General features: G+C 34.6%; 1 protein-coding gene across 1 annotated transcript; it reads left to right on the forward strand.

Moving 5' to 3' along the window:
* The first annotated feature begins 442 nt into the window (after window positions 1–442).
* Window positions 443–17,580, forward strand: LOC144965620 (GTP-binding protein Rit2-like). The gene is made up of 5 exons (XM_078901163.1): window positions 443–692; window positions 6,200–6,256; window positions 8,707–8,780; window positions 10,194–10,385; window positions 13,296–17,580. The coding sequence occupies exons 1-5, from the start codon at window positions 623–625 to the stop codon at window positions 13,539–13,541; spliced, it is 639 nt and encodes a 212-aa protein (XP_078757289.1). The 5' UTR covers window positions 443–622; the 3' UTR covers window positions 13,542–17,580.
* Window positions 17,581–24,731: the final 7,151 nt, after the last annotated feature.

The raw sequence follows: 24,731 nt of genomic DNA on the forward strand, positions 1-24,731 counted from the left end.
TGACAGCTCACGTTCCAATGTAAATAATAGAAAAAAATAACCTTTAAAATTTGGCTGTTAGGTGGCAAAAGAAACAAATATTCATAAATACTCGATCATGCATCAAATAATGTCTAGATATGGATATTTTATGGAACAAAAGGTAAAATTTTCTAAAATTTATCAAAAGTTACAGTCTATCTATTTTTAGACCAGAGCAAATTATTGCGCTGGTGTGAACAAAACGAGAATTATTCGGAGCCTGATTTTCAGAATAATTTAGCCTTATATTATTATTTCTGCAACTGTTAGATTTTATGTAAACATATTTTCAATACTGAAAGTGTATTGCCTACAACTCAAACTACAAAATTGGGAGACCTATATTGTGCGTAAATTATTCCGGTCCCTAACGGAAATCACTAGCAACTTGTTATTGTTTACGTTTGGGGCACCTAACTTTACTGCTCTATAAATCGATTTGATACTTGTTTGTTTTGTCGGTCAGCCGTAAACTTGCAGAGCTCTGCTAAGAAAATAAATGGCGTCCACTTTAATCGAGTTAACTTGTTTAAGTTTTTATTTCTAATGTTATTCTGATCTTGAATTTTTAAAAGACAAAACTATGGATTAGCACGTCAGAATGTCTGTTAACAGAGGGAGAAGGAAGTATAAACTTGTCATTTTAGGCGATGGGGGAGTTGGAAAAAGTGGTAAGTCAGTACCATCCACTCACCACTGCCTCTCTTCTCACTGACGTTCATCAACCCTCCATAAATAAACTTTTGCTTTTGTAAAAACTCAATTTTCGAAACGATGAACACCTAAGGTCTTTGAACATGAAAATATTAAACCAGCTCCATAAAGTTGAAATACTTCTAGCTTCTTGGTCTCCATCTCATCATAATCGCAGTAGATAGAAGTAGGGCAGGGTGGGGCTAACTTTGATTTTGACTTTATTTATAGGCCTATAGAGACCGTATTTGAATGCAGTCAAAATAAGAGGCAAAACCTGAGTAAGCATTCCAGTAAAAGCGCCGAATGGTGGGTTATTTTATATTTGAGTCATTTGACTTTGTTGACATTACATAAATCGGCATAAAATCAATCGCTGTGAGTGAGTGACCTTGACCTACCAGTCTGTCAATAACGATGAACAATTATTGCCGGACACTGCTATAGCAATAGATTATCTGGGAGGAAAAATCAGTGTCACTGTACTGTTAAGAAGGGTAAAATGGCACAAAACACACTCCTTTGATCTACGTCATCAGCCAACCCATTGTTTCTTTCACCTTCTCCCATGCCTCCCCCCCCCCCCCCCCCCCCCCCCCCCACTTCATAGTGTCATCCCTTCCCTTTCCCATCCCATGGTAAAATGAAAACAATCTGCTAAGTTTGCAAAAGTGCATGTAGAATTTGTCTCTCACAGGGCTAATCATTAGCCTAATGGATTGAAAACCAAGACACTGGGTAATCGGTGTCTAATGCTCTCTGTTTGGTTTTAATTTAGTACGCATGTAGCCGTCTGGCAGGCCAGATTATGCTTATGTTCTGCCTATTAAAGGGGGAGGGGGTGGGAAAGAAATCAAGGTCATAAGTTACTGTGCACCAAGCTCAAGGCCCCCTTCGTCTCTCCCTCCCAAAGCACGATACAAGGTTACCGTCTGGGGCTAGGTACCCAGTCAACGTGTACGCAGACACGCCAAAGTTAATAAATACCAATAAAAGTATAACCTGACAATAAATCAGTCGACGGATAGTAGGTTACTATGCATACACAAGATGATGCATCGACATTCATGTGGATGTTGTGGCCGAATGTGTGAGTCTTAGAAGGCTTGTTGCAGACCTGCCAACCGGTACGATTAATCATATTTTAGTACGATTTTTGGACTCAAATACGTGGATGCGTTTCCTTTAGTACGATTTATGTTGTAATATTTGGATTTATTTTTTTTCTCAAGCATGAATGATGTTCAAAATGACATGTCATAAATCAATTGTTGACTGGTTTCTGAATGATACATCACAGTTAGTACTGTTATCATTTCAGTTTGTTATATATGTTGCCGGTTTTCACCAATATTTTTCTCATAACTTTTTGAGGATTTGCATAGAATTATGCATTTAAGTTTAAGCTTATTTTATACTTTTAATGGCCTCAGGCCACATTTAAGCTTTTACTACTTGTTAAATAGAAAATTTAAAGTGAAAATTAAATTTAACTAACATCTTTGGCAATGAAGCTTTCAATTAAAAACTGTATTGCTCTGTCATCTGCATTTTATGCGGCCGCAAATATCAGGGCGATCCGCAAATTTTGGCAAATTTCCCAAAATTGGCAAATCGTGGCAAATTTTGGGAAAATTGGCAAATCGCGTGGCAAATTTTGGGAAAAAAGAGAAGTGAAAACAAAATAACGAAGAAAAAAAGTGCGAAACTTGAGAAATGTTGCAGCTTTGCCTGGCCCCAAACTAATGGAAGCTACTCTCTACGGATAATGATCCTTTAAAATCTTTGTAACAACTTTGTAATAAATGTAGCCTCCTTAAATGTAATAAATTGTCTTTTATATATTTTTTTTTTCTGTATTGCGTGTTAATTTGTACTGAAACGCTTAGTACTCCTCGGCAAATTTTTTGGCAAATTTTGGTCTTTTTGACAAATTTCTTGGCAAATTTTGGCAAATTTTAGGTCCCAATTTGGCAAAAAATGCAGATGACAGATTGCTGTTGAGCTTGAACATAAATGGATTATTTCCCTTTATAACTACTAAAATTACTCTATTTTGTTTTTTAAAATTTAATGATCTTTTTTTAAGATTTATTATTTTGTATGAGTGATTTTTTTTTTTCATTACCTACTGGGCAGCTTTAGGAACAAAATGGTTCAAAATGAATCCTCTAGAAGTATTTAACTTGTCTGTGATATGTGTGAATTTCCCATCATTTGACCAACAGTAATAGTATTAGTATAGTAGTAATAGTGGTAGGAGTAGAAATAGTAGTGGTAGTAGTAATAGTACTAGTCTAGTAGTGGTTGTAGGAATTGTTGAAGTTGTAGTAGGAGGAGGGGTAGTAAATGCTATAAAAAGGGAGAGAGAGAGAGACATGGATCATTTGATAACATAATGGAAATTATCTTGTCACTGCGACTGCAAATTGTCATCTCTATTAGATTGAAGACCACTCTCACAAATATTTTATCTCAAAACCTTCAACTGATTTACTGGGCTGGCTGATGTATATCACCATCACAACATTTGGGACATCAGCATCAGCATCTCATCATACCATCACCACGGTTACAACCACCATCACAGCATTGTCACTGCCACAACCACCACCACCACATCACTTCTTCCATCACCACCACCACTAGAGCACCATCGCTACAACCACCACTTCCTCTTCTTCAGGCACTAGTATCAATACTACCAACATATTTGGGGTCTTTTGGTCATTTCTTTGAGTGTTTCGAAAGCAATATCCTTAGATATTGCAATTTCTGAGCCTTATACTGATTTAAAATGGTCATTAAGCTTTAGTTTCTCGATAAACCGATAATTTTGTAATTACTAGTGATTGCTGCAAACAAATGTTTGAATGATGAAGATCTGAGTTTATTTTTGATTTGGGTTTAATATAGCTTTTATATAAATTTTTGTATTTTGCGCACTTTTATTTTCCACACATGCGGACAAAATACACTTTTTTGCTAAAAAATACACTTTTTAGGATCATGGAATACACTTTTCATTCTGGGAAGGTTGGCAGGTCTGTTGTCGAGATCAATGCTGTGTGTTGAATGCTGACTCCGCCACTTTTTTTTTTTTTAGTTGTCTTCTTTCAAGTTCTACAGAGCGTTGCAAATCAAATGATAAATGTTCCCCTAAAATAATCTTTTTCTCTCTCTTTTGGCCACGACTGCCCCAATCAGCCCGAGGAAAAGCTCCCAGAGGAGCCTGGAGGATCTTCAGAGGACAGCAGCTTATTTGGTTGAGAGTAAACTTACCAGCGAATGCGAAGAAGAATAAAAGCATCCCAGTGGTCCCTTTCCCCCCTCCACTCCTCTTTTTTAAAAACAAATTTTCTCACGCACACGCATGTTACTGCTTTGTAGTTGTGTCAGTCATCAGCTACAGCAGCACCAGTCAGTCATCTCTGTTGTATCAGAGATGTTATTGTATTGGGATGAATTATCATGAGAGTGAGCTAAGAAATATGTTGATGTACTATTGTATTACTTTAATAATCGTTAAAGGGGCAATTATTTGAATTTGTACCCAAAAAGCTTCATGATTATTTAGGCAGTTTGGCTCAAATACCCAAAATACTATTTTGACAGCGTTGGCAAATAATGTGCGATATCTAGTGTTATGTTGGATGTTGCTCAAATAAGGTGACACCCAGTCACTTCCGAACAAGATATCCAGATTATTGTCACAGGGAGTTGATGGACCGTTATTTCCCACTGCAACTTACTGTAATGCAGCCATAATGTATTCACTTTTGTTGGGAAGGGGGATGTACTTAATTAGTATTGCAGCATTTGATAGGCATAGCAATAAAAATGTGCCGTTTTCTTACTATGACACAGCTGTGTTTCTCAATAAAAGCTAATTTTTGGACATTGATGGATACAAGGTACTAGCAGTTGCAGTTCTTCATCTGTCCAAGTTAAATCAATCCCTCCCCAACCCCCACCCACACCATTCCACTACCACTATATGTCATCTCTCTCTCTCTCTCCTCCTCTCTCTCTCTCTCTCTCTCTCTCTCTCTCTCTCTCTCTCTCTCTCTCCTCTCTCCTCTCTCTCTCTCTCTCTCTCTCTCTCTCCTCTCTCTCTCTCTCTCTCTCTCTCTCTCTCTCTCTCTCTCTCCTCTCTCTCTCTCTCTCTCTCTCTCTCTCTCTCTCTCTCTCTCTCTCTCTCTCTCTCTCTCTCTCTCTCTCTCTCTCTCTCTCTCTCTCTCCTCTCCTCTCTCTCTCTCTCTCTCTCTCTCTCTCTCTCTCCTCTCTCTCTCTCTCTCTCTCTCTCTCTCTCTCTCTCTCTCTCTCTCTCTCTCTCTCTCTCTCTCTCTCTCTCTCTCTCTCTCTCTCTCTCTCTCTCTCTCTCTCTCTCTCTCTCTCTCTCTCTCTCTCTCTCTCTCTCTCTCTCTCTCTCTCTCTCTTTTTTTTTTATTTTTTTCTGCTGCTGCTGCTGCTGGAAATCTTGTCCAAAAGAAATTGTAATGCTTATCTCAAGGCAAAACAATCATGTGCAAAACATATTAACTCGACTTACCTTCTTCCCATCATTCCTGTTGGCATTGTCGGGCTGTGTTGTGCAAAATGGGTTTTGACAGAAAACATCAATACGTCAATTTTTACATCAAAACAGTTTTCAATTATTTTATTTTAAATCATTCTTTTTTAGTAATAAAAAGAAGAAAAAAACAACAAAAACAATCATGGATATATGCAAGATCAATATGTATATAATATTAGCTAGATATTTTTTCTTTTTATATTACAGAAAAAAAACATGTATGAAATTGATATTTTCAATTTGTGTATGTTCCAAATAAGGTTAATGTTCCAAAAAAAGGTTATTCTGGGATTTTTCATAGTTTTGTATTTGGGCCAATTCCATTTTTCTCATGGAAGTTTTGAAAAAAAAAGTGCTTATTTTTTGGAGGTAATTTTTTTTGTTTTTAGAAAAGTCAGGTGATTAAGCATTAACTTAATTTGATTGAGCTTTTATATAGTGCAATATCCACTAAACATGCTCAAAGCGCTTTACAAGGGGTCCCTGGCCAACAGCAACATTTATCATGTAGGATGGGACATGACATCTTTTGGGCGATAATACGAAAAAAAAATTTCCAGAGACAACGCTGTTAATGGCCAGGTACTCATTTTACACCTGAGTACGGTAAGAGAATGTGAGTAAAGAGCCTTCTCCAAGGACTCAACTATGCGCAGAGCGAGGCTCGAACCCAGGACCTTCCGATCTGAAAGCGAGTGTCATACCACAAGACCACATAGCCGCAACTTACAGGATCTAACTTGACAATAATTGCCTATTTGGACAATCTCAATTTTAATTCAACTGATTGTATCACTTACTTTGAAAGCATCTCACTCATCCCTTTTTCCCCAGATTATTTATCCAAATCTTTATGTCCTTGCAAGCCTGAGGAATATAAGTTGAATCTTTGTTTTCCTTTCTTTACAGCTCTAGTCATACAATTTGTGTATCACAGATTTCAAGAATATCATGATCCGACAATTGGTAAGTTAAGCTTTTTTTTTTTAATTGATAGAAATACAATAGTGCTTTAAGTTTAACGGCATCAGAAATAACGAGAGCTTGGCAATAACAATACTTTTTCAGTACCCGTTTTATTTCTCTCCACTTCTTCTAATGTAGATAGATGTGTTATAACAAGAAAGAGCAATTCGGAGACCCGGAATAACAAGATCTTGATCTAAAATAAAAAGCAAAAATGCACATTTCGCAATTACACACATGCAAAGCGAAGCAATCAGTATAGACTGCTACAATAGCAATCGGATAGCTACTACCAGACCTGTCTAGTACTTAGAAAACTTTGTAGAAATACAAATGTTTGGCTCCAGCCACAGAATTGTATTCGCCTCTTTTCACTCAATAAATCTTGTTGAAAAGGAATGTTTAGTTACTTAGAACCTATATTCAGGTCTTTGGAGCATTTTTGGATTATGCTGAGGACAAATTGTTTATTTTTAAACCTATTTAAAGTGAACTTTTCTTTTCTCCTTGGAAGCCATTACTTTTTTGAGATTTCAAGTTGGCAGCATTGTATTACTGTCAGTTCGGCTGATATTGGTGTAGAGTGTTGCTAGATAAGGGACTTTGATTATCTCCCCTCCAAATTAGATTACCCACCTTACCAATTGGGGGAGTTCAAGTGTCACATCCATACACCTACATCTTAGTGCATCGGTTCCTGCTGTCAACTTGTCTGTCTATTTCAATCAAAGTTTTTACCACACTTTTTGTCAAAATCATTTCATCAATCATCATCATACCTAATTCTAACTTTATAACATGGACAACATTATGGATTCTCAAAATCAAAAAAGAAAGAGACTATTGACACTAATGTTCCATTCCTAAAAGCGAAGAAGAATGAGACAATTGCCGAGATATGTTGTCGCTTTAATATGAAGTCCAGCACCGTGAACACTATTTTGAAGGATTATCGATGGATTTAAAGAGTCAAAATAAGATTATGTGGTTCTTTCCTCTGATAATCAGTTCTCACAAGGGCTCGGGAATAACAAGAATATGCTTGAAATGGAGGTTCTTGTTATAACCGAGCTCCACTGTATCAGAATGTTTTCATGGGAGTGGAGTAATAGGCTTTGAGGTTTATGTATTTTAATTCTCAAGCCCAATATATTATACAGCAATATAATGAAACACTTAGATAGATCTAACATATTGATTGACGCCCATGTTGGTTTCCATCACAAAAGGCAGGTCATCCAATCAAGCAGAAAGGTCTTTGACAAAGTCCTCCATATAAGTCTCCTGACAAAATTATTACATCTAGAATTTCAAAGAACGAACACTCATAGGGTAGCCTCATCATTGTCAAATATATATATATATATATATATATCTATATATATATCTGTCTCTCTCACTCACTCACTCAGTCTAAGTAGTCCTTCAGAGCCATTAGGCCCATGGAGCCCGAGTTTATCCCGATTTCTGTAACCTGAAACTGACAGTAGTAATTACTTGCTACTCTTTGGATAAGATGCCAGTCTATCACAAAGTATTTACCACAAGATCAAACAGACCTAGTTACCCAATCACTGCTGGGTAGACAGCCATCTCGGTCCCTTTGCTTTTTAAGTGTGTGCTCTACCATGTGAGCTAATTGGAATCCCTTCCTTATCAATCGCTCACAGAGAACTATGATTGAGAATGAGATGTCCACCTCTCTACCAGTCCTGTCAGGAATCGCAGTTTACCTTGGCCACTCGTGTTCCTAATATAGATGAATGACATGCTAGATCGAGCCTCAGAAGCTTTTTGTTGACAGAGTACACAGATAGATAAAGACATTAAAACATGCTGATATCCTACAAAATGACCTCAACAAACTGCAGGAATGGAAGGTGGAATTCCACCAAAAAAAATTCAAAGTCATCAGCATTACAAACAAACTGAGACAAGTTAAGTTTGATTAGCTGATTACTAACTCACTTGATTCTCATTGAGCCATGCAGCATATAAAGATCTACTAAAGACTTCCAGTTCTGTCTGTTGGTTGCATTGACACCGATGGTGTTCCAGATTAGGCCAGCCTCTTTGAACTCTTAATCCATGGATCTTCTCCAGGTTTCTTTGGGTCTGCTTCTTCGTCTTTTGCCATCACCTATCCAGCGGAATGCTATTCTTGGCAGAGCAGCTACCTCTTTTCTGGCAACATGTCCTAGCCATCTATATCTACGTCTCTTTATAGTTGTAGCTGTGCTCACTGTATCAGTCTTTTTTCTTAGAGTTTCATTTCTAATTTTGCGAGTCCATAATATTCCTAAAATTATTCAGGGGCATTATTTATCAACTAGCTGATTGCCTAGGAGTAACTTTAGACCTCGTGATGTCATTAAATCGCCATGTTCTTATTTCTTGAGAAGCCAGTGAAAGAAAAGTGTTACAATGTCTTTGTTATATTTATGTTCCAGAGGATTCCTTTGAGCAACAATGTCGTATTGATGATGAACCAGCACACTTGGATATTTTGGACACTGCAGGACAGGTAAATAATTATGATGGATAGGGAATTATTGGTCTCTTATGCAAAAGTTCCAGTTTGTCCTGGTTAAGTTACATAATATTGTCAAGACATCAAGATATTATGTTGTAATAAGAATCAAAGTTAAATGAGTGAATATGTTTAATGTCATATTTGAATTCCTAAATTTACCAACAGTTTGGCTCAAAATTTATCAATGGTAATACAGTTCACCTTGGATTCAACAATGTTTTCTCCTATTTGACACAACTAAAGCCACCTAGTATTCAACTAGTTCATAACCACATACCTCTGCTACAATGAAGTAATCAGTAATCAAATCTGTGAAGTGTGTTCCCAGTGAAGACAAGACTGGCATAGAAAGAAAAAATCTTCCATCGCTTTCCAAACTCAGTGATCTTTATTATGCTTGCCATTCTCTGGTTGACCACTTTCACATTATATAATATACTGACAATCAGAGTGTTTGGGCAGGGGGCATTGCATGTGTGTGTAATGCAAGCGTGGAGTTACTTAGTGTCAGTGGCAGCAACACTCACTGTCACATGGGATGATTTTGTTCCTCTTTGTGCGGCAGTTTGAGTGTGCTAGGTTCGGTGCCAAAACATACCATTGCGAATGGAGATATGTGGTGATGTGTTGAGAAGAATGGGACTCATGAGTGTGAGAAGATTACATTTCTGAGATGGTGGCCGTGAGGGGGGTGAGATGAGGTAAAGGTTGGAAGATGACTCACTAATCTTAACCCATTAATCCAGACAATCAGGCATAAGGGCTCAAGTCTACGAGTGTAATGGTGCTTGCAGGGGTGAGGGAGGGAGGTTAATCCATTTATTTCTACCAACTTAAAGTGCTTACAAGGTTTATATTCTTAATATATTGATATGTAAAGTGACACCACAGATTCGCTCAAACCTCGGTTATAACGAATATTGAGTCCATCAACTTCCATATTAACTGAGGTGCACTCGGTAATTTTATATAACACAATGATGTTAATGGAGAAATGGTCTTTATTGAGTCATTGTGATTTGTCAATGATAAATTGTAAGAAGCTTACAAGACATGCCATTGACATTGTATACAAATGGTCTCAGTGCCTTGACTCAGAAAATGAAGCAGCTGTTTATAATGCAATATCAATGGTTTCACAAATCGCCATAACCTTTCATTGTTGATGTTTTTTGTTTTGTTTTTTTCTCTCTCTCTATCTCTCTCTCTCTCTCTCTCTCTCTCTCTCTCTCTCTCTCTCTCTCTCTCTCTCTCTCTCTCTCTCTCTCTCTCTCTCTCTCTCTCTCTCTCTCTCATCTCATCTCATCTCATCTATTTTTGTTTTCCCCTAAGCATTTGCATCCATTTTTTTGGGAGCTTTTTGTTAAAACTACAATATGTTATTTCTCTATGATACAATTTCAGACTGAGTTCACTGCAATGAGAGAACAGTACATGAGGAATGGAGAAGGATTCATCTTATGCTTCTCAATAACAGATCGAAGGAGCTTTGAAGAACTTCTGACGTACAGAAAACTTATCAACAGAGTCCGAGCATGTGACGATATTCCAGTCATAATCGTTGGCAATAAATGTGATCTAGAACAGAAAAGAATGGTTAGCATATTGCTATAATAACAGTTGATCTATTACATACAGTGCAGCACGGAAATCTCCAACAAGTTGGGGCCGAGCCTATTTGTTCGTGTAGAGGGGTGGGGGGAAAGTAGGTGGTTTTGGCAAGTCTCATTATAACGATATGCAGTGTTTTTTGCATCTTGTTTCGTTACATGACAGGTAGAATAATGTTCCCCTTTTGCTGTCACATATAATATGAGGACAAGCCAGCACATCATATTGTTGATTACACACTAGGCACTCGACCTCTTTATGTATGAATCCAGTACCTAATCACTCACACTCCTTGCGCCTCTCTTCTGACTCCATCCCTATTCACTTTTTCAAATTTTAATATATAACAACCTATGTCTTCACTGCTTCGCTAGCCTTTCACTGGTACTGGTATACATTGATGAGGTGAAGCCTCCCATGCATAAGATACTGATCAAAAATACTTCACCACACAATCCCTCACCCCACTCACACATTCACACACATGCACACATATGCTTCACAAAAGCACCCGAAAACACATTAACTAACACAGTGAAGAGTGATGGTAGCTTTCGTCTTCGTTCATTAGAGACAGAGACAGAATAATTTTATCAAAGAACTCGAAAGTGAAGGTTCAATTTGTTCGAAATTTCTGTGTTTGTCTCCGATGGGGTTCAAGATTTTCATGTTGCCAGCACTAAGAAAATAGAGGGATTAAAACGAGTAATTGAGATTTGTTCGAGATTTGCGTCTGCAAGATTTTCTTGCTGCACTGTAGTCATATTTATTTGTCATTGTTATATAACAGGAGATTAACATTTCTTGGTTAATCACTACTGGTTTTATAGACACTTGGGAGCTATTATCTTCTTGCTTATCTGGTGTCTCTTTCTCTATGGCTTTCTTTTCTTGTTCTTGACGTGGTTTTGCCCATATCTGGATTCACTCACTGTGAGGGAGACAGTCAGATGTGAGAGTTTGTGAGATTATTCTTTTTCCTGGAAATCAAATTTCTGTAAATTTCCAAGATAAGAAACTGAGTGTCCCCTTTCTGATCAGGATCCTATGTCGATGTGAGTGTAAAATTTTAGGTGGCCCTAGGGTAATGTTCGTAAAACTCTATTCAACTCCTTCACAGTTAAATGGATGATTAATTCTAAAATGGAGGTGCTGCATCCTATATTAGTGGGCACATCATAAAACTCGTTTTTATACTTTTTTTTTTTAATATGATGGACATACAACAGCTAATGTTTCACACACAGACAGCTTGAGCAAGAATGTTCTTCATAGTAAAAAACAATCTTAATTTGAAATTAAGCGGAGAATTTGGGTTGGAAATCCAGAAACGAAAACCTGAGTCTAAGACTGATTTAATTTTTCATTCTCATATTTGGTCTTAAATGGTACTACTAATAGTTATTTATAACAGTTTTAAATTTGGCTGTTTCTTCGCATCATTACAATGAAGTGACTGAAAAATTGGTAACCTACATTACATGTTGTATCACAATATGGCTCATTGTATTATTTCTCAGAGTTTTTAAGTATAAATTATAAATCTTCTATAAATATTCAGTTGTGAAATAAACTACAGATTACATCATAAGGGTCTTATGTGAAGAAAATGTCACAAAGAATTTAGATGTCATAGTGAAAGAAAAATATGAGGCAACTAGTTTTAAGTCCTCATATTATATAATTTAAGATTTCACATTAGAAGCTCCATGATACCTCAGGTCTTATTCAAGGTGTGGTTTTAATGAAATGAATTATGATTAGTTGTGAGTTCTTGACCTTTAATTGTGATATAATGCCAATAAACACTTTAATTCTATCAGTAGCTGGGAAAATGAAATTTAACATATGTTTTAGTGTCACTGCATTAAGCAATGTATTCGTTAAGCTCTTGTTAATCTCCAGATGAGTTTTTGAAGACAAAATATAGAGTATTTATGTCAGTCATAGGATGTAAAATTTCAATGTGAGAAGCACCTTGACTTGAGCTCTCTGGACTCTTTAGCAGGTAAACTTATACAGATACAGTGTGAACAAATTTATGTATGCTCTCAAAGGTTTAAAACAAAAGTTGACAAAATTGCATGCTTCACTTGTTGTATAACTTGATTCTACAAATCCAGTTAGATGTTCATAATATTTATATATGCAAGGAATAAGTAAATTTTGTGTCAATTTGGAAAATATATTGCCTCTGTCAAGGACATTTGTTATATCCCGCTTAGGATCACTAACAGGTATTCTGCTGGCCAAATGTTTATTTCTCCCATAGGGAGGTACATACTGTGTCTCCTATCCCTTTATATCTGTTTTCCAACATGCTTTCTGTCTTTGTCTCGGAATGAGATTACTTGGTCTTGTCCTGGCACTGGCCGGAGTCCTAGCTGGGAGGGAAACAGTCAAATGCATAGTTATTGTTTTGGGAGATGATATGTTTTTCCTTGTAAATCATCTCTCTGTCATGTATTATTTTTATTTTGAATGTATAATGTAGGCATTTGAGTGTGTTCCTATTTGTTGGGATTTGTGCTTGTGTCTGGATGAGACTTGTAGTTGTAGGTGATTTCAAACTAAGTACATTGGTGGTGTGCTCTTGGAATCTACATCTGATCCCTATTTGTTCTCAGTTCCCCTTTGTCTTGCTTTTTCTTGGGTGCTTTAATTGTAATTCTATAACTTTTTACTATCCCATTTTCTTCCTTTTTACTGGCGCTGATATATCCTAAATGTGTTGCAAGCGCCGTAAAATCCTTAAAAACAAACAAAAACAAATGTTTATTGTGCAAGATTTTATGATAATCAAAGGATCTTGCTTCAAATTCATTAGATCTGTGGGATGACTCTTTTGCCTGGATTGAATCATTTTTGTTTTGTTTTTAAAAATTTATCTTGCAGGTCAAGTACGAGGAAGGACAGTCAATGGCTCGTCAGCTAGGATGTCGATATTATGAGACATCATCTTATTTGAGAAAGTGTATTGATGATGTCTTTCATGGAATGGTACGAGCAATCAAAGAGAGAGAGAAGGAGAGATTTGATCAGGAAATGCAACCAAAGAAAAAAGGAGGAAAAGTAAAGAGGTTATTATCCAACCTTCAACCAAGTCATTTGTTTAAACGTGGTTCTAAGGGTGACTCTTAAACTGAACCATTCTTAATACTTAAGTGCAAGTCGACCATTTGGTACAGCATTGGTACACCTCTTTGTTTCAATTATTCAGTGCTCTGTGTAATCTTAAATAATTTCAACAGCAATCAGTAGATAAGAGGCCATAGCAAATGATAGTTTTATGTCAAATGTGATAGCTAGGGTATTCTTTCCACACAATCAAATAGAGCTTTCGTCTATTTGCTAAATTTAGCCCTTGATGGTTTTGTGTATTGTGATATATCCAGACCTGCTAACTTGAACATTTAAACATTTGTATATTTTAGGAGAGAGAAATTTTAGTCGCTGTAGTTAACTTTGAAAATTTTACCATCACAAGAAGAGTTAAATTACACTTCAAAATCCTTAAAATTATGTAGTCTGGCATCAACTTTCATTTTCAATAAGTTTTAATGATAATTAAATATGGTTTTTTTTTTTTTTTGTATAGCACTTTACAGTAACGTGACAACTTTCACTCAAACATACAAACATGCAGTATGAAACAAAGCAATATAATTCTACAGTATTACATATTAAAAACAAACGTTTTAAGATGTTTTTTAAAGAATTCTGCATCATTACTGTCTCTGATATATCTTGAAGGGAGTTCCAGATAGGGGGTGCTGAATATTCAAACACATGCTCGCCAATTTTTCAAGTCATTTTTGGCTTCACAGGAATGTGATTATCAGACTTTGATCTCAGGTTTCTGGCTGGGAAGTAGAATTTAAACGTGTCATTTATGTATCCAGGACTTTCCAGGACAATCAGAGTGCAGTGATTTAAAAACAATAGTACAGCTCTTATATTCTTTATGTTTCTCAACGGGAAGCCAGTGGAATTCTCTTAGCAAACCCAATGCAGATTGATTTCTCCTCTTTCTATAAATGAGCCTTGCAGCATCATTATGGGCTACCTGAAAGGATTTTATTTTTACTATGTACATTATGATATGATTTACTTAGCTGGTAAAAGACAATTCTGAATCAATAAATACACCCAAATTTCGAACAACCTTAGCAGTTTCAATTACACTATTTCCTAATTCGATTGATTCACACTCTACATTTTAACATTGCTACTATTTCAGTTTTACTACTATTAATTTTTAGTCTGTTCAGTTCCATCCAAGTTTTCGATTTCTTTTAATGACTTAGAGATGCTCATGAAGTTGTGAAATTGGAGCCAAAAATTTCGTAATTCTACAAATTTTTCATAATAGTATGCAGGTCTGTATATCCCATCACATTAAGAGACTCTTGGCTTCTCTAATGTCAGATTCTTTAAACTATTTGATTGGGTTTTGTACAAATGCAATTTAACTCTTTTGTTTGTGTGTGTCCAGTATTCATGACATGATGTTGGATTGTAGGTTTTTAGTCAAGTCCTCAGCCTTCCTGTTGCAGTCTAAGTTGCGCACGTTCTATGCAAACAAATAAATTATTCATAAAAAAACTATGCTTCTCAATGATCTTTCAAATTGTCGGTTTGCACTTTTTATAATGTTTTAATTGAACTTAACTCAATGCAATTTTTATTAAATTTTGGAACATATCTATTTATATGAATGAAGAATCATTCATAAATGAATTACTATTTTTATAGTTTATATTTATTACTTTTATAGTTTTATTAATGTCCGTGATTACAAACATTTATTGATGATGTTAATACACATTATTTGTTTGCCAAATTTAAATCTTGATAAAAATTTAAGATGCAGCACAGGCAATCCATAAATTAAGGACAGTGGTCACTGCCCAATAAAACGCCTCACTGGTGACAGCATAACATGTTTAATTGCTGGAATTTGTTATTAAATGAATCAGTGAGTTGTGCAAGACTGAGAAAGTTATGACCATTAATTTCTGGATAAGATATCCCAGCTACATTTTAACAGTGTGTTGTAAAATAAGAAGCAGGATCTTAGTGGGGTGCTTTTAATCATAAAAATGCTGTCAAACCCCAAGTGGAATGTTACCATTCTAATAAGATATGAGTGTTATTAAAGCCTATTTATAAATGGCATATATTTCAAATTTTCGACGCTTTTTGCTTATTTAAAATGAGTGCAAATTTCTTTTTATTTTAGATTTTTACTATAGTAAAAAATGTGCATCTTTGCATGATTTTCCCATGCTGTATCATTTTCATGAAATATATCTAGTGTCTTTGTTTCTCAAACAAGCAGATAGGTCGCCCATACAGCTTGTTAATCTAGAAGGTCAGTACTGTCGGTAGTTAAATAATAATTTATATCATTCAAGCACAGCCTGCGTTATTCATTTCTGAAGTAAAGGTTTTCAGCACATTGGTTGAAAAATCGGTTGGAACGATCAACTGTTTATGATTAATGTGTGTATATATATATATAATATATCACAGCCGTTTGAATAGGGCCCAAACTTTCAGTTTAGTTACTTCTTCCCTCACTGGCTACGGTCAAGTAATGTAAACAATCCACCGTCAGCCACAGTGATAACAGCTGTCAAGACGGGGTGCACTGGCAATAAATTATGTCTGCAGGTAAATCTCATCGCTTTGAATTTCTCTCAGGCAGAGAGTAGTAGAAATTTCATCAAAATACTCAATTTTCTCAGCCCGTTGTGGACGCAGCATCTTTTTCATAATTTTCAATCATATATGGATACAAAGGCCAGCTTTTCCTCTACAAGACGCAATTATTTTTGTTTACATCATTAAATCATAAGTTTGTGTTTTGCTCTTTTGAATAATCAGAGTTTTTTATGAAATAAATATTAAAATTAAAAATTTTTAGAAATATTTAAAAATTCAAAATATCAAACCAACACTTTTTACCATCAAGTGTGAGGGATCAGAGAAAAGTAGATAAAATTATCTTTCATATGATATATACTTTATTATGTAGATTCAGGGATTTAAGCGGGTGATTGGATGGGAGCATCACCCTTGAATCATATACCTATGATGTTCGCATGGGTGTACGATCCGATAGTGATGTCGTTTCTTTTTCTCTTTACTAGCCTATCCTGCTTCTTTGGTTTGTGATTGTATTTTTGACAGGGGATATTTTTTTCCTGTAAATCCTCTGCCTGTTTGTTCTTGGTTATTTATAATTTAGCTTATGATATCTTTAGGTTATGATTTTGATTGACATTTGTACTATTTTTGTTAGATTGCTTGTTTTTTTGTTTCAGCGGTCTCTCATATAACCTCAATTGTGTTGGAAGAGACCTAAAGCAACAAACAAACAAAAAAGGGATTTAAGAATAGAGGGTGTGGAAAGGAATCTCAATAATTATTTTTGTTACCAACAAAGAGGAGAATATTTCATGATATTTTAAAAACCCAATAATAAAACTAGATAGTGATGATAAGAGACATTTATTTAATTTGATTTCATTGAATTTAAGCGGAAATTTTAGATATTTCTTAAATTTACTTATTTAAGTTCGGTTCAGGTCATGGAGAGACACACTGAAGACGGTCATCACACCAGTACAAATGAAATATGTCGAATTTGTTGTGAAAGAGTACAGAGCCGTGCTGAGAGGATTAAAAAACTCGAGACGTTATCAACAATTGACTATAAATATAAATGAGAAATTCTGACATATTTAAATATTTCAATTTGCGAGAAATGTATCTCACTGATACATAATTTAAAGAAATGCGATGCAGGTATTGATACCTTTGGTTCAATGAGAAAACTCTGAACAAGAAACACAACTTAATGAGGTGAATATGATCCTAATCTTTCACCAGTGATGTGCTATAATATGCAGTCTATATGGCACACAAATTAAAAGAGGTGCAAGTCAAGTACACGAAAAAAAAGTAATGGGCATGGATATCTCAAAAATAAGGTTATGAAAATTATAAGAACTCTTTAAGGTTTCCTTAGTGGTTTTGATTGTCTTTAAATGAATGTCCTTATATAACAATTTTTAATGGAATTATTATAATTCGTTGATTCTGGGATAAATATAAGTGAATCACATTTGACTATGTTTCTGGTTTATTAAAAAATTTCTATTAAGACAATGCTGTGATTGGATTTCAGTTTTACTTTACTCAAAATCCTTACTTTTACGGACAGGTGAACTGATATCTCAAAAACGCCTCAATCTACTGGTATAAAATTCATATGTCTACATTCTACAGATATTCAACATCATTTCCATTACTTTTGTTTAAAAATCTAAAGTGTTGAACATGTTTAAATATTAAAAATTTCAATTCACTTAAATTTATGTATCAATTTCATGGGTTATCCCTCTTGCTTTTTAACACCATCATAATTATGATTATATAATCAATGAAAACTCTGTTAATAAGCTGTTTGGTAGTATAAAAATATTTTTGCTACACTTAATAACGGTAATACTACATTAGTTTGAAATTCCGAAAAAATCGATCAAAACGGCGAAAAAATGGTCTCCCTCTCTCAGTGTAAAGCTATGACTCATCATCACTAGACTGGCTAGATTTACCTGGCGAACTAAACTGAAAGCAATAAACGCCTGTGATATATATATATATATATATATATATATATATATATATATATATATATATATTATATATATATGTGTGTGTGTGCACGTACATTATGTCATTTTTTTTTTAATTCTAATTTTTTAATGTATACGTCTGTATTTTGATTTGTTTTGTTTTGTTTTGTCTTTAATTGTTTTTGTTTTTTTGTGTTGCTGTAAAAACTGATTGTGTACTTATTTTTCTGGATCATTTACCATCAAAGAGTAATTTTACAATGATTTTTAAGAATTTTCAATTATTGTTTTACTGGAAATTTATTGAGACAAAAACATTATTTTATTATTTTGACATTTATAAAAGATATTTATCTGTGATTTGAATGTCTCTGATAACCAAATATTTGATTGTGCTTTACTTTTTAAACTTTAAAAATATATTTCACAATTTTGAATTGAGTATATGATAAATATTTGGAATATTCCAAATTTGACAGAATACTTATAAAATATACACATCCTATGAAAAGAAAATAATTGTCGGTCCATCTTTTTTTTTTTTAATTTATTGATTCAATTGACTTTAATATTATGTTGCTTGAGTACCAGTTAAGCAGAATATTTTCGATAAGCAGTTATTTTTATTCTGAAGATAGAATAGTTTTGACAGATATAACCTTTAAAGAGCAGAACAGTAATTAATGATTAATTTGAATAAAGATTTTCAATTTCATTAGGTTTTTGTTTTTAGCCTTCTTTTTCTATGTGAAGCAGTTTATGACAGATCACGTATGGTTTATGCAAGTTGTCAAATATTCATAAGCAATATTTTTCATGCTTTGGATCACAAAATAGTAAATGTCTTGGCGGTTTTATTTTTCACATCAATACTTTATAAGTATTCCGTTTTGATTTTCATGTAATTTCGATTCAATGATATATATGTATGTTTAATTACATGAATTAGAAGACTTTGTTAGTACTCAATTGGTATGGTGCTTTTATTGTCATATTAGATTTGTACATAAGTTATAAATGCTCTCGTGGCTTAATTTATTTAAATTGTTAAGTAAAATTCAATTATGCTTAATGGTTTTTATGATTATTTCGTTTTAAAGGCTGTTGATAAATAAATGGGTTTGATTTCTTTTCTTTTTTCTTTTTGGGGCGGGGGGGGGGGGGGGGGTATTTAATTTTCAATTTGTGATATTACTTTATTACTTTAAGGGGAGGGGCGACACCTGAAATATCGATTTTTGGGTCAAAATATAAAATTTCAGTTTTTTATTTATTATCAAAGAACAATCATTTTTTCACATATTTTCAGCACTTAGATGGTGATTTGGATAATATAAAGTTTGTAAATCGTCTTTCATAACCATGGAAGTCGACATGAAAATACCAAACTTTTCAATTTTTTGTAAGAATTCAACTGAAAATAATAGGACTGAAAAGCATTATAATACATATCGATGTTGTAAATTTTGATATCGATAGTTTAGTCTACTCTTTGCCCGTCTATTTGACACGGTTTCAGTCTCATAAATATCAGAATATGGGCAGGGGAGGAGTTTAGAAACTGTTAGTCGCGAACAAAGATTGTGTGTCAAACAGCTGATAAGAGGTCAAGTTGTCAGGTAAATACAACGTGATCACGAATGGTGCGATCTGATTGGCTGACCTTGTTCTAGACCTCTGACTCCGCGCCAGGGATTGGATGTTGAGTCAGGGTGAAAGTTCGCCTCTCTTACTATTATATTTTACTACGATTTGTTTACCTTTCGATTGATCAGTTGTTTTATCAAATTTTGACACGTATTCACGTTAATTATCTCTAAATATTTCCAATTTTTACTGGATTATTATAAATATACCTAAAGTGACAAAAAAATCCAAACGTTGGCAACAGTTATTTGCTACAAAAGCCAAGAAAGCAAGAAAGTTATGATGGCTCGTGGTTGACCCGTGACTACAAATCTTTGATTGGAATTTGGTGTGTGATAGTAGTATTATGATAAAGCGATTCCAAGCAATGCCACAGCGGAAAGAAATGAAATGGGCTATTCTTGCTGGTCTTTACCACGGTTATTACACCAATGACTTCCCTCAACATAGGTATTGTCCTCCTGAACCGGACTCCAGATGCTTTTATAAAAAAAATATATTACTGCCCATGTGTATCCTGTTGACACAAGCAGCGTGTAAATACACCTTTGAATTTTGATTTAATTCATGAGCACTTGAAGCCTGTAAATGCTTTGTTGAAGTGTTGTGAGATGAAGACAACACAAAATCCAAACGAAAGGTTTCATAATTCTGTTTGGTCAAGATGCCATAAAACATACTTCCATTCCCTAAAAAAAGTTGAGTTTGGTGCAGAGTATAATTTTGGTCCAATAGAAATAACATCCCTGAAAGTGTCTTTGGGCATCGGTGGACTGGGAGAACACTCCCAGATGTTGAGTCAGCAAGCAGAGTCAAAAAGACTTGACCAGAGCATAAGGGTTGCTCAACACAAAGAGAAAAAAAAGACGCAAAATGAAAGCTCAGACCCGTGAAAAAGCCCAGAGGGAGGCAGAAAAAGAACACGGGGGACCCTCATACGGTGCTGATATGTTTTGAGCTGGTTGTACCGTTTTGTCTTATTATTTTCATTCATTGTTATCTTTGATCTCGTTTTTCTCAAAATGACATTTTTTAACACTATTTTTTATCTTATTTTGTCATTTATCAATCAATTTGTTTAAAACTTTGCATGTCTAGAGCTATAGTGATTATCTAAAATCATACAGAAGGAATTTTAAATATCTTTATTATTTTTTGAAAAATTGACATTTTTATGTCAAAAAACATGATTTTTATCATACCGAAAAAAATATAATTTTTAAAAATTTGTAAATAAAAATCTTTTAAAAATATTTAAAAAATGCTCTGTATTTTTTAAAATAATATACAAATATACAACCATGCCAAATTTCAAGAAAATTCCATGGAAACTTATTGAGAAAGTAACTTTTTAAAATAGCACCCAGAGAAGAGTAAAATCCAAGATGGCGGCCGTCACCATGGCAACCGGACACGCCCACCGAAATAAATCACATGGTTCGAATCCATTGGTCATAGGCAATGTCCCAATATAAAAAGATATTGGATATAATCATTATTCTTGAAAATAGTTTCAGGTGTCGCCCCTCCCCTTAAATTTCTATTTATTTATTTATTTAGTGTCATAATAAGTGAAATGGTTTGTGAATAACATTTCAACATCGTGAACTGGGTGGGGATCCTGACCTCCCATAGCGGGCAGGGAGGTACATACTGTGTCTTCTATACCCTTATATCTGTTTTCCAACATGTTTTCTGCCCTTGTCTTGGAATGAGATTACTTGGTTTTTTCCTGGCCCTGGTCGGAGTCCTGGCTGGGAGGGAAACAGTCAAATGCATAGTTATTGTTTTGGGAGATGATATTTTTTTCCTTGTAAATCATCTCTCTGTTATGTATTATTATTTTTATTTTGAATGTATAATGTAAGCATTTGAGTGTGTTCCTCTTTGTTGGATTTTGTGCTTGTGTCTGGATGAGACTTATAGGTGATCTCAAACTAAGTACATTGGTGGTATGCTCTTGGAATCTAAATCTCATCCCTATTTGTTCTGAGTTCCCCTTTGTCTTTCTTTTTTCTTGGGTGCTTTAACTGTAATTCTAGAACTTTTTACTATCCCATTTTCTTCCTATTTACTGGCGCTGATATAACCTAAATGTGTTGCAAGCGCCGTAAAACCCTTAAAAACAAAACAACAAAACAAACAACATCGTGAAATGTGATTATGTTTTTCACCATATGAAATAATATTTATGAATTTTCTGCCTTTAGAACAAATAGAATGGCATGATAAAAATAACAAAGCTATTTAAGATATCAGTATGTTTGTTTTTTGTTGTTGTTTTTTTTGCTTTTTCATTTGTTTTACTTCGATAGTATTTCATTTATGTATAACCTTTTTTTTTTTGTAGGATGTCATCATAAATTGCTATTAATGCAATTTATGTTTAGTTTACATTGAAAAATTACTTCAGTGTATTAATTTTGATTTCATTATTCTTGAATTGAGTTTATCAGTTCCCAAGTTGGATTTTGTTGTCTTTTTTTTTTTTAATAATATTATTTGTTTGTTGATATAGACAAATAAAAGAAAATAATTGGCTAATAATGATAAAGTAAAGTAAAGACCTCCCTCTCATTAACAGGTTTTGTAAATTTGTTTTTAAAATAGAGAGAAAAATCCCACTGACGTTTTTTCAAGCATTTGGGTAATTATAAAGTGTTAGTTTGTGCCTACTAATGAAATTCGAAACAGTCTGACAATTGATTTTCCTGGTTGGGGTTCCCGACCTCCCATAATGGGCAGGGAGGTACTTGCTGCGTCTTCTATACCCCTCTGGGTGGGGATCCTGACCTCCCATAGTGGGGAGGGAGATACATACTGTGTCTTCTATCCCCTTGTAACTGTTTTCCAACATGCTTTCTGTCTTTGTCTTGGAATGAGATTACTTGGTTTTATCTGGCCCTGGCCGGAGTTCTGGCTCGGAGGGTACCGGTCACATGCATAGTTATTGTTTTGGGAGATGATATTTTTTTCCTTGTAAATCATCATTCTGTTATGTATTATTATATTTATTATTTTCATTGTATAATGTAAGCATTTGAGTGTATTCCTCTTTGTTGGATTTTGTGCTTGTGTCCGGATGAGACTTATAGTTTAGGTGATCTCAAACTAAGTACATTGGTGGTATGCTCTTGGAATCTACATCTGATCCCTATTTGTTCCTAGTTCCCCTATGTCTTACTTTTTCTTGGGTGCTTTAATTGTGATTCTAGAACTTTTTACTATCCCATTTTCTTCCTTTTTACTGGCGCTGATATGACCTTAATGTGTTGCAAGCGCCATAAAACCCTTAAAAACAAATAAAAACAAACAAAACATTCTATACCCCTGAATCTGTTATCCAATTGCTATCTGTCTTTGTCTTGGAATGTGATTACTTAGTTTTGTCCTGACCCTGGCTGGAGTCCTTGGCTGTGAAGGAAACAGTCGAATGTATAGTTATATTTTTGGGAGATGATTTTTTTTTCCTTGTAAATCATCTCTCTGGGATGTACTGTTATTTTTTTTATTCTTAACATATGATTTGTAAACATTTGATTGTGTTCCTCTTAGGGGACTTGTGCTGGTGTCTGGGTGAGACTTGTAGGTGATCTCAAACTAACCACACTAATAGTGTGCTCTTGGAATCTACATCTGTTCCCTATTTGAATAATTTTCCCTTGTCTTACTTTTTTCTCAAGTCTTTTTAATTGGTTGTCTAGAATGTCTTTACTATCCAATTTTTTTTTTCCTTTTGACTGGCGCTAATATGACCTAAATGTGTTGCAAGGACCGTAAAACCCTTAAAAACAACAAACAAAAACAAACAATTAATTTTCACTAAGAGAAATAAAAGCTGATTTTCGTTTTTGTTATTTGTGTATTTATATATTTTTTAAAGATTCTTCTTACTATAATTTTGGAAACAAAATTTCCTTTTTAGTGAGGGGAAAGCACATTGTTTATATTGGCAGTCGCTAGCATCTAGCTCTGAATCCCTTTTATCCTGTTTTTTTTTGTTTTTTATATACATGAATTCAGTGGAAGCATTTATGAGAATTAATGTTAAATTAATATTTTGCTGATCGCTCTATCAAGCATTATTTTTTCCTCAGGTTTATAAAATTCTTTTAGCTCTTTACTTCAGAGCGTAACTGTATTATCATTGCCTTTTTATGTTTTTGATGAAAAACTTTGCTGGAATGAAAGCTTCAAAAATCAAACATACAGATCATATCAGTAGACTCTCCCATCCTTTTCCCACATTCACCGACCAATAGTTACTTATTGTGTTCCTTTGAAATGGCAGCCTGTTTCTGGAACTTCTTAATCATCAGGAGGACAACTTTCACTGGCTCTTTTGCCCCATTTTTTTTCTTTTCTTGTTTTAGAATGAAACAGCTTTCTGGGTGGCGTTCCTTTCGTCCCATAGTAGGCAGGGATTCACATACTATGTCACTGTGTCTTCTATCCCCTATATCTGTTTTCCAACATGCTTTCTGTTTTTGACTTGGAATGAGATTACTTTGTTTTGTTCTGGCCTTGTCCGGATACCCTAGCTGAGAGGGAAACAGTCAAATGTATTAGTTAGTTTTGGGAGATGATATTTTTCTGTCTTGTAAATCATCTCTCTATTGTGCACTGTATTATTTTTTGTTTTACATACATATTATATGTAAACATTTGAGTGTGTTCCTCTTAGTGTGGGGACTTGTGCTTGTTTCAGGATGAGACATTTAGGTGATATCAAACATACTACACTGATAGTGTGCTCTTGAATCTAACACCTGTTCCCTGTTTGAACCAATTCTCCTTTGTCTTACTTTTTCATGGGTGCTTCAATTGCAATTCTGGAACTTTTTACTATCTCATTTTCTTTCTTTTTTTATCGGCACTGATATGACCTAAATGTGCTGCAAGCACCGTTAAACTCTTAAAAACAAACAAACAAACAAACAATGAGACAGCTTTGTTACTGTTAGGAGTCTGTGTATCTTGATTTTTATTTTTATTTTTTCTGTAGCAGATAATATTTGTGTGTGTGTGTGTGAATCAT

Source organism: Berghia stephanieae, chromosome 2 (genome assembly GCF_034508935.2).
Source record: "Berghia stephanieae isolate SIO BIC M18660-M18661 chromosome 2, UCSD_Bste_1.3, whole genome shotgun sequence".
NCBI classification, from domain to species: Eukaryota; Metazoa; Mollusca; class Gastropoda; order Nudibranchia; family Aeolidiidae; genus Berghia; species Berghia stephanieae.

What these genes read in the sequence shown, in the direction of transcription:
- LOC144965620 (XM_078901163.1), top strand. Translation starts at nt 623, where the DNA reads ATGTCTGTTAACAGAGGGAGAAGGAAGTATAAACTTGTCATTTTAGGC. An exon ending in TTTTGGACACTGCAGGACAG is followed by an intron (nt 8,781 to 10,193) that starts GTAAATAATTAT and finishes ATACAATTTCAG; the next exon opens with ACTGAGTTCACTGCAATGAG. An exon ending in ATCTAGAACAGAAAAGAATG is followed by an intron (nt 10,386 to 13,295) that starts GTTAGCATATTG and finishes TTTATCTTGCAG; the next exon opens with GTCAAGTACGAGGAAGGACA.